This window comes from Pezoporus occidentalis, unplaced genomic scaffold (genome assembly GCF_034315485.1).
Source record: "Pezoporus occidentalis ecotype Australia unplaced genomic scaffold, CSIRO_AGI_Poc_V1 ctg78, whole genome shotgun sequence".
In the NCBI taxonomy this organism is placed as follows: Eukaryota; Metazoa; Chordata; class Aves; order Psittaciformes; family Psittacidae; genus Pezoporus; species Pezoporus occidentalis.
In genome coordinates this window covers 1,861,624-1,876,153 of record NW_026916137.1, presented here as the reverse complement: position 1 = coordinate 1,876,153, position 14,530 = coordinate 1,861,624, and the positions used below count along the sequence as shown (strand labels likewise).

Sequence of the window (14,530 nt, the reverse complement as noted above, 5' to 3'; positions counted from 1 at the left end):
TGCAGGATGGAGGGAGGGAAGAAGGCGTCTTTGCTCAGTCAACACCACCTGCATGACATGGCTTTCCCTGGGAATTTTCACACCAACTATTGACCCATCCCGGTCATGCTTAGCTTGTGGGATCCGAGAAGATCACAGCATGAAGTGGTGTAGTTGCCCAGTAAAGCAGAGAGATCCTTAATTGTGTTCAACAGTGTGTTCTTGGTGGAGGACTGGAATAGCACTGATTTTTTCATTTGGTCACATTAACCAAATGTGAACTCTAATTTTCTCATATGAAGGTCAAGGTCTCTGTTTCCTCCTTCTTTCTCTGCTACATTTTGGTGGACATATAAGGCTTAAAGTTTTATCTAGTCAAAGGAGAGGAATGCTAGGTTTTATTTTATTTTTTTTTTTCCTTTGCAGTTTCTCCCATGCAGCATAGAACAAGAATTCAGACAGAGCTCTTCTTTCAGTTCCCTTACTGACTTTCTGTGTTATTTTGACACCATTATCAAATTTTCTCATACAAATAAACACTCACCTGGCTCTTCCAGAGTGAGAGAGGCTAATATAGCACACAAGATTTCTATTTACTGATAACAAGACAAATGTACAGGCAGGTGAAATTATTTAACCAAGGCCTGCCAGCAGGCCGATGGTCAGAATGAGCTTTTCTCAGTATTATTTACCTGTGATATACAAAAATAAAGCACTCTGGTCTCTGTGCATGAAATGTGCCCTTTAAATGGCAAATAAATATTGTTATTATTGTACAGTATACAGTCCTGGTTGAAAACCTGCAACCCTACTACTAACAGAGAAGTTAATCTCTTTGTAAAAGCGTATCTAAGTGTCCAACAAGCTGGTGAATCAGCTAAACCTTAACTGAGAGGACACAGGTATTACCTGTCCAGGCAATGCTAATACATGCATTAAAAAAAATTCTGGATCACCTCTCAAATAATGGTATGGAAGCTTTGCCACAAAGACAGCCTGCACACCATCCCTTCCACACAGATGTGCCCTGCCACTGGATCAAGTGGTGGCACCTCTTTTCATCCTGAAAAGTAATGGCAGATTGCTTCTCAGCTTGAACTAATTCCTCTAAACGACACATACTTGGTGTTACTTTAACAAGCTTGGTCAGTCTCACTGAAAATGATCTACTTCCATGCCTTGGAGGGCTCCATATAACTGCAGTAACTTCTAGCCCCCCTCCTCTCCCTCTTCCCTCTTGAGAAGATAATTGAAGAGTTTGTTTTTCAGTCTCTTCTGAATGTGTCCTGCATCTCTGTGTTACAGACACTCAGCATATACACAGTACCCAATTTAAAGCTTATTACAAAGCATACAGCTTGTCAGAACTCAGAACATGCAGGAAAGGTGTTATTATAGAAATGAAGAAACATACTCAGAGGAGTTACTTGCCCAGAGAGTGAAGGGAGGTGGTGGTGGAGCTTTGATTATAATCTAGTTGTGTGTGGGCCAAACTCTTTCTTATTTACACCAGTGTCAAGTTATGGAATAACTCCACTTCCCTCAGATATTGATCTGAGATGCTGATGGACCAGGTGTATCATGATGTTTGTGATACCCAGCCTTTTACAACAACAAAAGAAAAATGAAAGTGCCAGACACACCTCATTTTTCTTCCATGTTACTCTGCTGAGATCAGTGAAGTTGTTCCGTGTTTACACTCGGTGAGATTGAAATGACAGTCCAATCTGATGGATTCAACTTCGGCTGCAGTACTTTGAGCAGACAGTCCAAGTACCTAAAGAGTTTTTTTTTGCACAGTTTCTCATACAGCAATTTGGAACACAACAATTCGAACACTGACGGGACTAAATTAAATGTGCTGTTTAATACCCTACTTCATGATCCATTAGCACCCCCACATCACCTAATTTTTTCCGTGTGTTCATTAATACACATTCCTGAGAAGCTCCCATCACTATTATCCCCATTACACAGACTGGGATTTGAAGCAGTGAGGCAAAGCTGTCACACAGGTTGTCTGTGTCACACCAAGGGTAGGAATCTGCACTCCCCACTGTTAGCATTGTAACTTTGATCTCTACTAGCAACACCCATCTTGGAGCTTTTGTGTGTGCTCCAAATAAAAGCCTATGTTTCCATAAGACTGGAGGTTTTAGTTTTTTGTGGACAGTATGATTAAAGAAAAGGTGTAGGCAGGCTGTGCTTCACCCAGATGGAGCAGAATTGTAAATCTGAAGACTTAGTTGACTATTTAGAAATTCAGGACAGCTGGTCCCTGGCCTTTAATACCAGCATAATTTATAACTAGACATGCTTAAGTCTTGTAAACCCCATGGAAAGTACTCTGATATTATATACACTGGTTTGATACTGTGATTAATCACCCCTCGGTCCCCTTTGCAGGATAATAAGGCTGTCTGTATCTTGCAGCTGGCAATCCCCTTCCTTACAGTCCCATCTCTTCTATAACATTTACATTTCTACAGCTGACATAAATTTACAGTTCCAAAAGCGGATAAGGGAAAACAAAACAAACAGGACTTTTCTATAAATTCCACTAAAGCTGCTCTGCTAAAATATACTTTGAGGTGAAATGTTGGGAGTGCCCGGGTAGATATGACACTGCTTTTGCCAGCTTGGTTTTAGCAGTTTATGACCCCTTTCTGACCGAGAGCCGTGAGAAGGGGAAGCAGTGGGTAACGATGTGACAGGAGAAGGAGCATTTGAGCAAGAGTATACGCCCATGGCATGCGGCTTGGAACACGATGATCTTAAGGTCCTTTCCAACCCAAACCATTCTACGATTCTATTAAAACCCGCAGGATGCAGTCCTGCTTTCTGGTTCAGCTAGGTCTTCACCTTATTTTCCTCCCAGCAGAACAGCAAACCCCTCGCGTTTTCCAGGTGCCTCTTCGCACCCTGAGGTGCAGAGCGGGCAGCCGAGGGTCCCGGCTGAAGAGGAACACACAGGCTCCTCAGGGCCAGACCCTTCTGGGCACTGGCGGCTGCGGGACGGATACTCGCGGGTACAACTAGCTGTGAGAGTGCAGCGCGCACACTCACCTCGGTGGCACCGTGACGGGACGGGGCACTTCTCCTCAGAGCCCCGGCTACCTGCGCCACGGCGGGCAGGCCACCCGCCCCACCGCCGCCGCCCGCACTCAACCAAGCGGCGCTCCCCGCACTATTCCGTATAAGGCGCTGAAGCCGCGGCCCCGCCCCGCCCCATTCCGTCCCGTTCCGCTGGCCGCTCCCGCCGATGAGGTAATGCGGGGTTCCCATTGGTCCGGGGCGGCGGCGCCCCCGGAGTCCGAGAGGGCGCGATCGAGGCTATAACTCCGCTCACCGGCGCTCCGTGGTGCAGTGTAGCTCTGCACGGCTCGGGACTGCGCCCTCTGCGTACTTGCTCTTCCATCAGGCTCGCACCTGAGCTAAGGCTGTACTGCTGAGGCCGGCGGGACAGAGGGGTAGTGTGAGGAGGCAGGCAGGCAGGCGGTCACAGCGCACGGGGTGTTAGGAGGTGAGAGTAAAGTGAGGCGAAGAGAAGCGCGGCTGCCTTCCTGCTCCGCACAAGTGAGGAGGCACCCCGGGGGGGCAACATGACGGCGTGGCTGAGCTTCCTCGTCGTGTTTCTCTGCAGCTGGAGCCTGCGGGACTTGGTGGTGGAGGCTTGCACTTGCGTCCCCATCCACCCGCAGGACGCGTTCTGCAACTCCGACATCGGTAAGTACCGTGGGTGGCGACTGCCGCCCCTCAGCCTCCCCTCAGCCTGAGGCGGCCCCGCCGGGGCTGGAGGGGCTCCCCGGGGGACTCGGCACTTGCCCTGTTGCTCGCCTGTTTAGAAAGTTCCGCGGGACCCTGAGGGGTGCGGGCAGCAGTCGAGCTGTCACCACAAGCGAGTCTTCGTCCTGCAGGTCACCCGATGGAAGTGGAGGTGAGGTGGGTTAAACCTGTGAGGGGTGACCTGCCTTTGCAAGATGGGTAACGGCTCCGTAGCTGCTGTATATGCCTGGGTGGAGAGGTGTGTGGTGGCGGACCCCCTTATCTCTCCTGAGGCAGCAGGTCCTGTCCCATGGCAGTGGTGCCAGCCTCTCCAAGAAATACTTGTAAGAAATCAGTAATTGTGAGAGTGGCTTGTTTCCTACAGCAAAACAAAAACACAATTGGAGGTGTGGGCGGCAAAATTTCCTCCACAGCCTGGTGGCAGTTACTAGGAGGCAGGATTAGGACAAGTTCTTTCAAGCTGGGAAACTGCATGTGGCGGTTGGTATGAAAGGTATAGCTCATATGGATCGGTGGTGCTGCACCAGTCGCTTTGGGGAGGGCTGGAGAAGCAGGCAGCAAGTGTCTTTCTGCATGCTGTATTGTGATCTTTGCAGCTGTGGGAGGTGTGCAAAAGTGCATGCTTTTTGGAAAGTCGAACACTTTCGTTGGCTCCCTGCTGATGGTCTCTGCTGTGGATTTTAGCACCCCTAGGGATCTTTACTACACTATCTTTAGGGGACAAGTGTTCTCAGAATCTCTTGAGGAGGAGGTAGTGGAGAGTCTGGTCTCAGATTGTAGCCAAGGATGGTTAACCAAATATGGTTGCTGCTTGGTAAGTGTCCAGTAGGAAAGTGTCTGAAATTAATTAGTGGTGTCTTTTGAGTTAATACTGACACACATCAACATAACAGTAAATAAAGGCTGTCACTTCAGCAGTTGTGAGTGGGCTGCATGAGTGAAGTCTTCTTGCACCTTTATAGGCTTAGTAGTGAAGTGTAAAAGGGGTTGGGGGACTTTGCATTGCTGGTACCTACACAGTACTGATTCCTAGTAGAACCTACAAAGAAAGCCTTCTGGCAACTGCTGTGGAAGTCAACTAGAAAATAATTCTCACAGCAGCAGAACACCCATTGCTATGAACCCTGCCAGTGGCTCTTTCAGGTTAGCCAAGCTTACTGGCAAAAAAATCTCCCTCTTGCCTTTAACTCTTGTACAGAAACTGCAGTTATGCCTGGGTATTCATGTGTAGCTTATAGAGTGTATCAGCTCTTAAACGCTAAGAAAAACATTATATGTTAAAAGTGCTGGGAAGGCTACCGTTTGCTTCAGTGATGATACCCTGGAAAATGTTTATAAAATACACTTGTGAATTCTCCCAGGAAACTGCAGTATACAAAGTTCTGTTACTGTTTTCATAGCTTGGATCAATAAGCGTGCCACCAAAGCGGCAACTGCTGGAGAGATTGTCTTTTCTGTGAAAGTCAGGCTGGGAAACTGTATTTTCCACAGCTGGAGCTGATGACAGCATGTGGGCTTCATTAGATCCATTTTGGGCAAAGGTCTACTTTGTTGCTTTAATTAGGTTGTGTTATACTAGATTAAGGGTAGGTTTTTGTTTCAACTTATGAAAATGGTGTTAAATATGTAATGAGTACATGCTAACAATATATTTTTGCTAAACACAAGTAACCAGAAGTGTGGTAAATTATGATGTTTCATCTTAAACTTCAAGATGCAAAGTTTTTTTTTGTTTTCTACTCTGATTTCTGGTTGAGTTCAAAGTCATCACCTTCATCTCTTCTTCTTCTCTTCTGGACGCTTCATTATATCTCATGCCTTGGCTTTGCCCCGAGACATAGTAGTTCAAAAAGTTGGTGTCAGTGGGGCTGTCATACCTTCAGACATCACGGCAAAGGAGGAGAAGGAAGAGGGGAAAGAGCAACTCATTCTAGTAGATGACTGAAATGCAAGTTTGGTTAAGACCACAGCTGTGTGATGGGTTGAAGCAAAAGTAAATGATTACATTTGCTAGAACTGTCTGGAAAACATGATGTTTCTGCAGGCTGATTTTAGTAGATGCTGTCATGTCCCTCATGTGCTGAAAGGGCAAAAAGCATGCTAAAGCATTGTGGCTCTGGAGGAGTTAATTATCTCCATGGAAACTGATAGCAGTGTACTAATGCAGTGTTTAGACAGACTAAACTACACGCTGGGTTATAAAACACATTGTGGGGAAGAAGGGGACTTGGCAGCAAGTTTTTATCGCTCTTGAAACTCCTGACAAAATACCAGCTCAAAAGGGAGGAGTCAGTGCAGTAAGGGCTGGAGCAAAAGAGCTTTTTTAAAATAGCTCCTAAAACAATACAAGAAATTAACTAGCTAGATGGCAGCCTACGAGTGGCTTTTCATCTTCAGAAGCACTGGATTTTGAAGAAGGAGAAAACATTTAGGAGTGTAAGACAAATTCTTAGTGTTGGTCTTTCATGCCTAGCCAGTGAAGTCCTGCTCTCAAGTTTATTCTCTTCTCCTTTAATCTGATCTCACTGGACATTTAATTTTTGATCTTGGTGTGGCTCCTTTCTGATATGACCTCCCAGCTCTGCAGTCATTAGAAGATTTTAATCTTTACAGAAACAGATGGACAAATAAACCATTAGAAAGAGGAGGATTTCAAAATGTACATCATTTGAAAGTGAAGGTTGTCTTCTAAAGGAAGCTTGGACTCGATACGCAACAATATCTTTATTATTAACGAAGAGGGGTGGGGGGGAAGAGTAGCTACTGCCAGACTGGTCACAAAGGGTCTTTTTACTCAGTCTGAGCATTCCAGCATGATGAACAGAGCAAAAGCGAAGAGGTGTGTCTCATCTGGCTGTCTGAGGTCAATCAATAATAAAATTGCTGTTTTAACTCCTGGCTTGCTTTCTTTAACTGGATCAATAAGTGCCAGAACAGGCAGTACAATAATCAGACAAATAGCAAAACAAACAGCAACTGCTATGAGTTGCCATTTGAACTTTGCTTCCTCCACTCCCACCCCCTGCCTGCGACCCCTTCCAGATGTGAATATTTTTCTTTTATTTGAATTAAGAGACCTTTTGAAAGAACAGACACCAGGCATGCTTTGTTCCATTGTGACAAAGCTGTGACATTTCCAGCTGGACATAGCTGACATGAAAAGGGCTTGTTTGTCCTTTTTTTGCAGGAGCAGCAGGAACTTTTGAGCTGGCCCCCTCTCCCTCACCTCCCCTTTAAAAACAAAACAAAAACCCAAACAAACAAAAAAAAAAAAAGAGGAAAAATACATGAAATTACTGGACTTTTGTCAAACCAGTCTGCAAGTGATAAGTACTTTGTCCACTCCACACCTATCTTGCTTTCATCTCGTGCATGTACTTCAGGAAAGAGCTATGGCACTGCTAGCTGTCTCTTTCCTAAGTTCAAAGGAGCTCAAAATAACACTCCCTTGTAGAGTTTGTGTTGGGGGAAGAAGTATCTATTTCAGTAAGGATGATGGTGGGTATTGCCCCTTGCTGTTCTAAATAACCTGACTCTTGGTGAGCTAGAGTTGGCAAGCTCTGGGGAGGTGAAGGTAAGCCAAGAAATCCTTGGTGCCAAGGAAGCCAGTCATTCCTCCATCCTGCTGTACCCATAGCACTAAGATCACAACATCTGCAGTGGCCTCCTTTGAGCTGAGAATGTGATACAAGAAGAGCAGAAAATAGCAGACAAAGAGGAAGCTCATGAATTTGTTTGGCCCAAAGTCTAAGCACCTAATTGAAAACCTGCCCTTTGTCTTTCACTGGTTTTCTTGAATTGATCATTCCACCTTCTCACTAGTTATGCATATCTCTTTTAGCTTACAACTTGATCATACATGAGATTTTGACATGCATTCTTTGCCTTGACATGAACTCTGTAGTGAGGTCACATTGGATGCTTTATCCTTTAAGGCAGACAAATAAGGTCTGCCAAATTAATTTTAAAGCTACAGTAAACCAGCTTCCATTAATTATTATGCCAATCTTTTTAGTTGAGATGAATTTGAAACAAATTTTTGGACTGCATGTCATAGTAATGGTTGCAAAAGCATTGTATCCACTTTGGAATCTGGCTTTTATTGAGGAAGTAATGTGGTTTTGTTTTTAGACTGGACTTCCCTTTGAGGCATTTTAGAAGCAGGAAATCTGAGAAGTACCCTATAAATAAAAGGGTACTGTGAATTCCATTTTACATGGGAAGAAATTGGGGAGATTTGTTAAACTTTTAACTTCTAATGTCCATGGTAAAAGCTGTGGTGAAAGAGCATGTTCCTTGTGCCTGGTCATGTCTTCTGTCAGGAAGATGGCTATTCTGAACTGAATTTCCCTACTTAATAGAAGTGGAAATAGAAGTTGCTTATTTATCAGTTTTGTTGGTTATTTGCAATTAAAGTGCACAGCAGAGAAGAGAGATCACCTTGTGGGATTTGGAATATGCCACTTCTCCAAATGTATGTATTAATAAAAAATATGGTGGAAAATACTGTTTGGAAGATGCAGTGCCGAATGTTGCATAAAGCTCCTTTGTTATCTTGCTACTGTTGCATATGCTTACCCCAGATTTCCTGAAGGAAGTAACTCCAGCAAGACCTCTGAGCCAGCAGGGAGCCAGATGTTCTAATCTTGAGCTTTAGAGCTGCTTGCTTTATGTAGACATTTCTTTTGTTCTCATTTTCACTGATTTTTCCACCTGTTCTTGAGAATTCTCTACCTGCCAACTGCTCTCTTAATGTTTCTGGGAAGAAGCAGGCTGAGGGGAACATAGTTATATACAGCCATATACACTAACAGCATTTTAAGTTTTCATTTGGGGTTGGGAAGGGCCTGCTTTATTCATGTCTGTTTTTCAGGATGACCAGATTTGGTTGTTTTACCATAGGAGAGGTCATTTGTGGACTCAGATTTTCCAAGGCACTAAATACAGTTAATCCTGACCTTTCAGAGTCTCTTAGATATGGCAACTAGATTGGCATCTGATGAAATGGATGTCTGTATTTATGCATGACCCACTGACAGTCATGGTGGGTGGGACTGAGGCTCTTTAGTAGAAGCACTCAGTGAGTCACCTTGGTCTTAACACTTAAGCTATTAAGATAAACACTTAAGTTTTTTAATGTCGTGATGTTGTCTGAAGTCATATTTCTTTTCCCTCACAGCTCCAGTACCTTGTAGTGCTCTTATGTAGCCCAACCAAGCAAGTATTACAGAAGAAAGGAGCCCATTTGGTCTGGGCAGGAGGTCTTGTCATTAAATGAAACTTCCTCTGGATGCTCTCTGGCAGTTCTTAAGAGCTAGTAGACCTGAGAGGACAGCTTGGTTTGAGTTGCCAGGGAAGGCCAAGGAAGGCTGTGCTTGCCAGTTCTGAACCAAATGAAACTGAGACTCATTTCAATCCTAATGATGTCTGCAGTGCATGTGGTTGAGTCTCCTTTTAATTATGAGGCTTGTGTTTGGGTTTTTTTTTTTTGATTCAGGATGAAGAGGGTTTTGCTCTGATGTACTACTTACATCTCTAGACTTTCAAGGTATGATTCTGTCTTTCATATGATGTTATAAATTGGAAGCGACTTAAATGATACTGTTGAAATGATAGAAGCATAAAAGATGAGGGGAAATTTGGCCTTCAAGTACCAATTCGTTAAGCAAGTGCAGAGTTCATTAAACTAAAAGGCCTACTGTAACTCAACTCAACCTCTTAAGAGCCTCCACATGACACTTGAAATTTTGCTAGTGTAACTTTATTGGACTGTTACTGCTCTTTAAGTTAACTGCACCTTACATAGATTTCTCTGAGACAAGGTTGAACAAAGTACTAACTACATTTGCAACTATCTTGACTTTTCCTCAGCTTTGTGGCACTGAACACTCGTTGCAAATCGAACTGAAGATCAACTTCCTCGATAACCCTCTGTGTCTAAGTATTTGGGCACAGAGAAGGGAGGCATACTGCTGGGGCTATATTAAAACCCAGAGCTCTTCCTCTAGAGCAGGTAGCTGAAAGAACATGCCAAAATTATCAGTGCTCTGCCCACCAGTGACCCTGCTACCAATGTTATTTGCCCAAAGTGGGCTAGGTCCTTATTTAAAGCTAGGGTTAAACTTTATTTGCTTTGGAATAACAGGCTGGTGCTGGGCCTGAGGTAAATTGGACCAAGGTGGGTTCAATGGATTTACACCCTCTTACATTAGATCTAAAATCTGTCCCAGTTAACAATATAGAACAGAAATATGGGACCAGCCTCATTAACTTGTGTAAAGCAGGTGCAGTCCCTCTGGTCTTAGCAGTATTTCACCATCTGTTATCAGAGTTGGATTTGACTTGATGGTTTCGGGTTTCTAAAAAGACTGTTGCAAACACTAGAAAACTTAAAACTATTGTTAAAAAAAGTTAACCTTTTACTGTTATGTGAAGTAGTTCCCTTGAGTGACCAGAGTGAAGATTTAGTCCATTAACTGACAGTGTCTAATAGCATAAAAATGCAAGTAGTTTTACACAACCCTGATTATTTTATTTATTCAGTGCTGCTGCCAGCTAGAAAAGATTCTGGGAGTCTTTTGGAAACAAGATAGAAGTCTCTTGAGTTGTGTGCTGCTAAAATAAATGTTGACTATGAATAGTCCAAATTCCTGCTAGTGTTTATATAAGACCTTTCCAGAGGGCAACTTCAGCCCTTAGAAACAGTGTATACAGACAATAAAACTCAAGTTAAATAGCAGAGGCGTGCATATGCAAAAAATAACATCAACCCTCATCAAATACCTGCTATGGTTTGCTTCAGATGTAGAATCTCGTTTTTATTTCGGGAAGAAAGGAGGTGATTCTGGGTGTTTCTCCCAAGACTGCAATGCAACAAGAACCAGCAGAAAGCTGTGCCTGGGGAAAATGTGAGGGAGGCCATTGTCAACTTGAGGATAAGGTCTTTGGGCAGTGCTAGTGGGGAACTAGTATTCTGTGTCTGTGGGCTCAGCTGTGAAAACTTAAGTCTTGTAACAAGTGGGGGAAGAAGATGATCACAGCAATTTAGTGGGAAACTTGTCATTGGAGAAGGTATTCAGGAGCTGTAGAAGTGGTAAAGGCCCTTCAAAGGCTAGTCTTAGAATATGAGAAGGAGAGGTTTACTGAAGAAGGAAAAGATGCTGTATGGAAGCATTGATAAACAGCTAGATATAAGTGGTTAAGCTAAGAAGAATCATCAGCTGTGACATGTGATAAGCCATACCATCTGAAACAATGGGGGGCATGCGTAAGGTGCATCTTATTCATCCAGGAAAGTGAATGGGTACTGTGGCTTCAGGGAACACATAAGTAGGAGAACCTGCATAAAACTGTATGATGTTCTACTGATTGATCTCTAACAGCCCGTAGAATGCTTATTTATGACATTAATCGAGGCTTAGGCTTGGGAAAAAACTGGCTGGGTGGACTGGCCATAGAGCACACGCACTTTACTCCATCTGGACACTAGCCAAGTTGTTGCCTTCCTTCATTCAGATGAATGCAAAATTCCTTCAAATAGCCCTTTAAGAAGTGCAGGTTGCATGTGTATGTGAGCAGGGCTTGGCCTCCTTTTATTTCTGCCAGGTGAGTTAAAGGTCGTTACATCTTCCTTAGTTACCCATCTGTTGTTGAAGTGTCATAGCACTGGAATCTTGCTGGTTCTTAAGCGGTTAGAACTAATTTACTGGGGAGGGAAAGAAAAGTATGTGAAAGGATCTAAGGGTGAAAAAAAGACCTCGTAGATTTTTTTTCCCTTCTTAATTCCTTAAATTTGACATGAAAAGGCCCAGGTTTCTGCTGGCCTGCATGATCACTGGTACTTCAGCAAAACAGTAATTGCACCAAATTTGCATGATGCTTGCACAGGTAGTAATGGTTACACTGGCTGCAACAGCGTTGCACATTATTACTTCTTGCTTCCTGGTGGTTCATTAAAAAAAAATACTAAAAAAATCCCACAACAGCACCTAGGAAACAGGAGTACTTTTGTTCTGAAGGGCTGTGTTCAAACCCAAGCTCCTGCTGGCCAGGACTGAAGGACATGGATTTTAACACCCTCATGCTGTATTGTAATTACAGTATGGGGACTTCAATATCTGTTTCCTTTTCTCCATTTTTCCCTCAGTATTGGGTGTTACTGCAGTGCAGCTTGCAGGGAGGCCTCCAGGCATTATGTTAATTATCTATAGAAGAGCACTGGAGCATCTGTTCAGACAACAGGTTCACTCTCTCATGCTCACTGAATACATGAACAAGCAAAGATCTTGATCCTCTGACTTGTAATCAGCCCTCTCAAATTTCTTGAATCAGTGGTGGATAGAAAGCTCTCCCCCTAGTGAGCAGGTTTTGTTGTTGGTCTCCAAACAGTTAAAATATAAGGAGAAAATAATGTGCTTGCTTGTACCAAGACAGGAAAACCACAAAATGGAAAACTTCCACTTGACTTTGAAAGACAGGAAATGGCTGGTGTTGGAAAGGCAGCAGGTAGAGGAAGAGAGAGCCAGAGGATATCTGTAGAGAGCCAGCTATTCTCCAGACACTTCTCCTTCAGCTCCAGGTTCTTTTTGGGGAAGGAGTTCCAGGATGGCCCCTCTGTGCCAAGCCCTTTATATGCTTTCCAAACACCCACCCCAGTTTCCTACTTCCTGCCTTTTCCTGCTATAAGTATCCCGCCTGCTTTTCATAGGTCCAGAGAAATGGACATTACAGATTAAAGGGGATTGAGGTGACACTGTGAAGCAGCCTTTAGAGCAGCTCTTTTGAAGTGCACAATTCCTCTGCTTTAACTTGTGAAGTGTGAGGTTGCTGGGTCCCCTGCTTTAAATTTCCCTGGGAAAATGGAGGGAATCCTTTAAGAATGAAACAGTCTCCCTGTTTATCATACCTCTGGTCTGGGATACATGGGCCTGTTTCCAAGTAAACAGTTTCCTCCAATAAATAATATACTACATATGGCGCAGAGCTAAAAACTGAAAAACCTCTGGTATTTGGGAGATGGGAGGGTGAGGAAAAGAGGTTTAAGAAGGAGCTGGAGACACTAGTTGAGTGTGACACTGCAGGCAAAATTGCAATAATGAATACATTAAATGCATTGGTGATGAGGATCAGACCAAGAGGAAAAAGCCAGCAAAGTGACCCCTGAGGCACTTAAGTAGCCATCATGTACAGTACTTCAATAGCCACAAAACACAGGGCTTTTCCCTTAGCATCCCGCAGGGCAAAAATCGCAACGCAGAGAAGCGTGGGAAGACAAGAACGGCAGTTCCTGTGCAAGAGCCTCAGTATTGCTGAGGATTATGCTGGGGGAAAGGGCAGGATGAATTCTTAAGCCCTTTGTTTTACTTCTCTAAATATGAGGAGCAGCACCTGACCCTTGTTCTTATTTTCCTTTTTTTTTTCCTTTTATTTTTTTCCAAGGGGGTGGGGGATTAAGGATTTAGTTGGTTATTTAGAGGATCAAGATAAAAAGGAGACTTCAATAAGTCTGTTTCCATCTTCTCTACAGACAGTATATTTCAATAGAATTAAGCAGCTGTCCTGCTTTTCCCCCACTATGCAACAATTTGCAGCTTTACAGAGGCACAGAAATAGAGGAGTCTACAATATCAAACCGAATTCCTAGGTGGCATTTCAAGAGATCCCAAATTATCACAGGAAGGTTTTAATGGAATATTACCCATTCAGAAAGGACCTTGACTAGATGTGGCAAATAGCCAATGACCCTTAGAAGTATGTTGTCTTTAACACCTTTGCTTTGGAACAAGCACCCTGCAGCAGAACCTGAGATGGTTAGTCATATGCATCATCCAGCTAGGCTGGAGTTCTGATGCTGATGCTCCCCAAAGCCTGATGTGGGATAGTCTAACTTTCCCATAGCCCTGTTTTGTTTGCTGTCATCCTAATTCCTCATAGTTAGAGATTGATTCAAACCCTGCAGTTTTAAGTTCCTTCCAAAACTCTTTAAAGGAACTTGTTACTTTAACTTTAGAGACTTTTTTTTTTTTTTTTAATCAGTAGCAATGTCTAATCTACCTCCCATGTGCAGCTATCTCTTGAATTTCCCAGTGTATTCTGGTTTGTTCTTCTTCGGTTTGTCTGGGAGGCCAACAGGATGGGAATCATGTATTTACTCATACTTTATTCTGAGGATTCTCCTGAGGCCAAATAATTACAGGACTATAAAGCTAGGACTAATAAATTCTTGTATTACAGAGCCCTGCATCCCTCTGTGTTGTGTGATTTAGTAGGACCCTGCTGGAATAGCACTGCCAGCTTGATCCTAGGGAGGCTTGTGCCTTCCTATAGTCTGTCACTTTGAGAAAATAGCTAACTAACTGAGGAGCAGGCCTTTACACACCTTTATTCCAATGCCATGTTTAAACTGGTTGAAGAAGTAATGTGGACTGAAAGAATTGTACAACACCTGTGTATTTGGCTGGGTGGGAAACAAAGCTTTCACTAGTACCGGAAAGTTTTCAAGCCAATAGGTTCCTTCCTGTCAGTGCAAGATCTCATGTTTGTTTCTGAATGCCCTTCTCTCATACCGATTTCCTCCAGTACTAATGGCTGTTGGAAGAGGTAGGGCAAAGGAAAGCACTGGGTCTTTCTTTCCCTCCTGTCTCAGAAACTGTTTTCCTGTTTGTCTTTTATGCAGTATGGCAGCTTGGGCCATTGACGTAAACTTTGTCCTTTTGTGCTGTTCAAAGCTCCCCTCTTCTGAATTTGACAACATTGCCTACACACA

The 14,530-nt window shown here is 43.5% G+C and overlaps 2 protein-coding genes across 5 annotated transcripts in view; one reads left to right on the top strand and one right to left on the bottom strand.

Moving 5' to 3' along the window:
- SYN3 (synapsin III) overlaps positions 1–14,530 on the bottom strand; it is a 257,234-nt gene that overhangs the window by 89,904 nt on the left and 152,800 nt on the right. The window lies entirely within an intron of this gene.
- The window catches only part of TIMP3 (TIMP metallopeptidase inhibitor 3), a 38,548-nt gene continuing 27,429 nt past the window's right edge, over positions 3,412–14,530 (top strand). Inside the window, exon 1 of the mRNA XM_062602695.1 lies at positions 3,412–3,705. Within this exon, the coding sequence (XP_062458679.1) occupies positions 3,582–3,705 (124 nt within the window). The 5' untranslated portion in view covers positions 3,412–3,581. The remainder of the gene's footprint in view (positions 3,706–14,530) is intronic.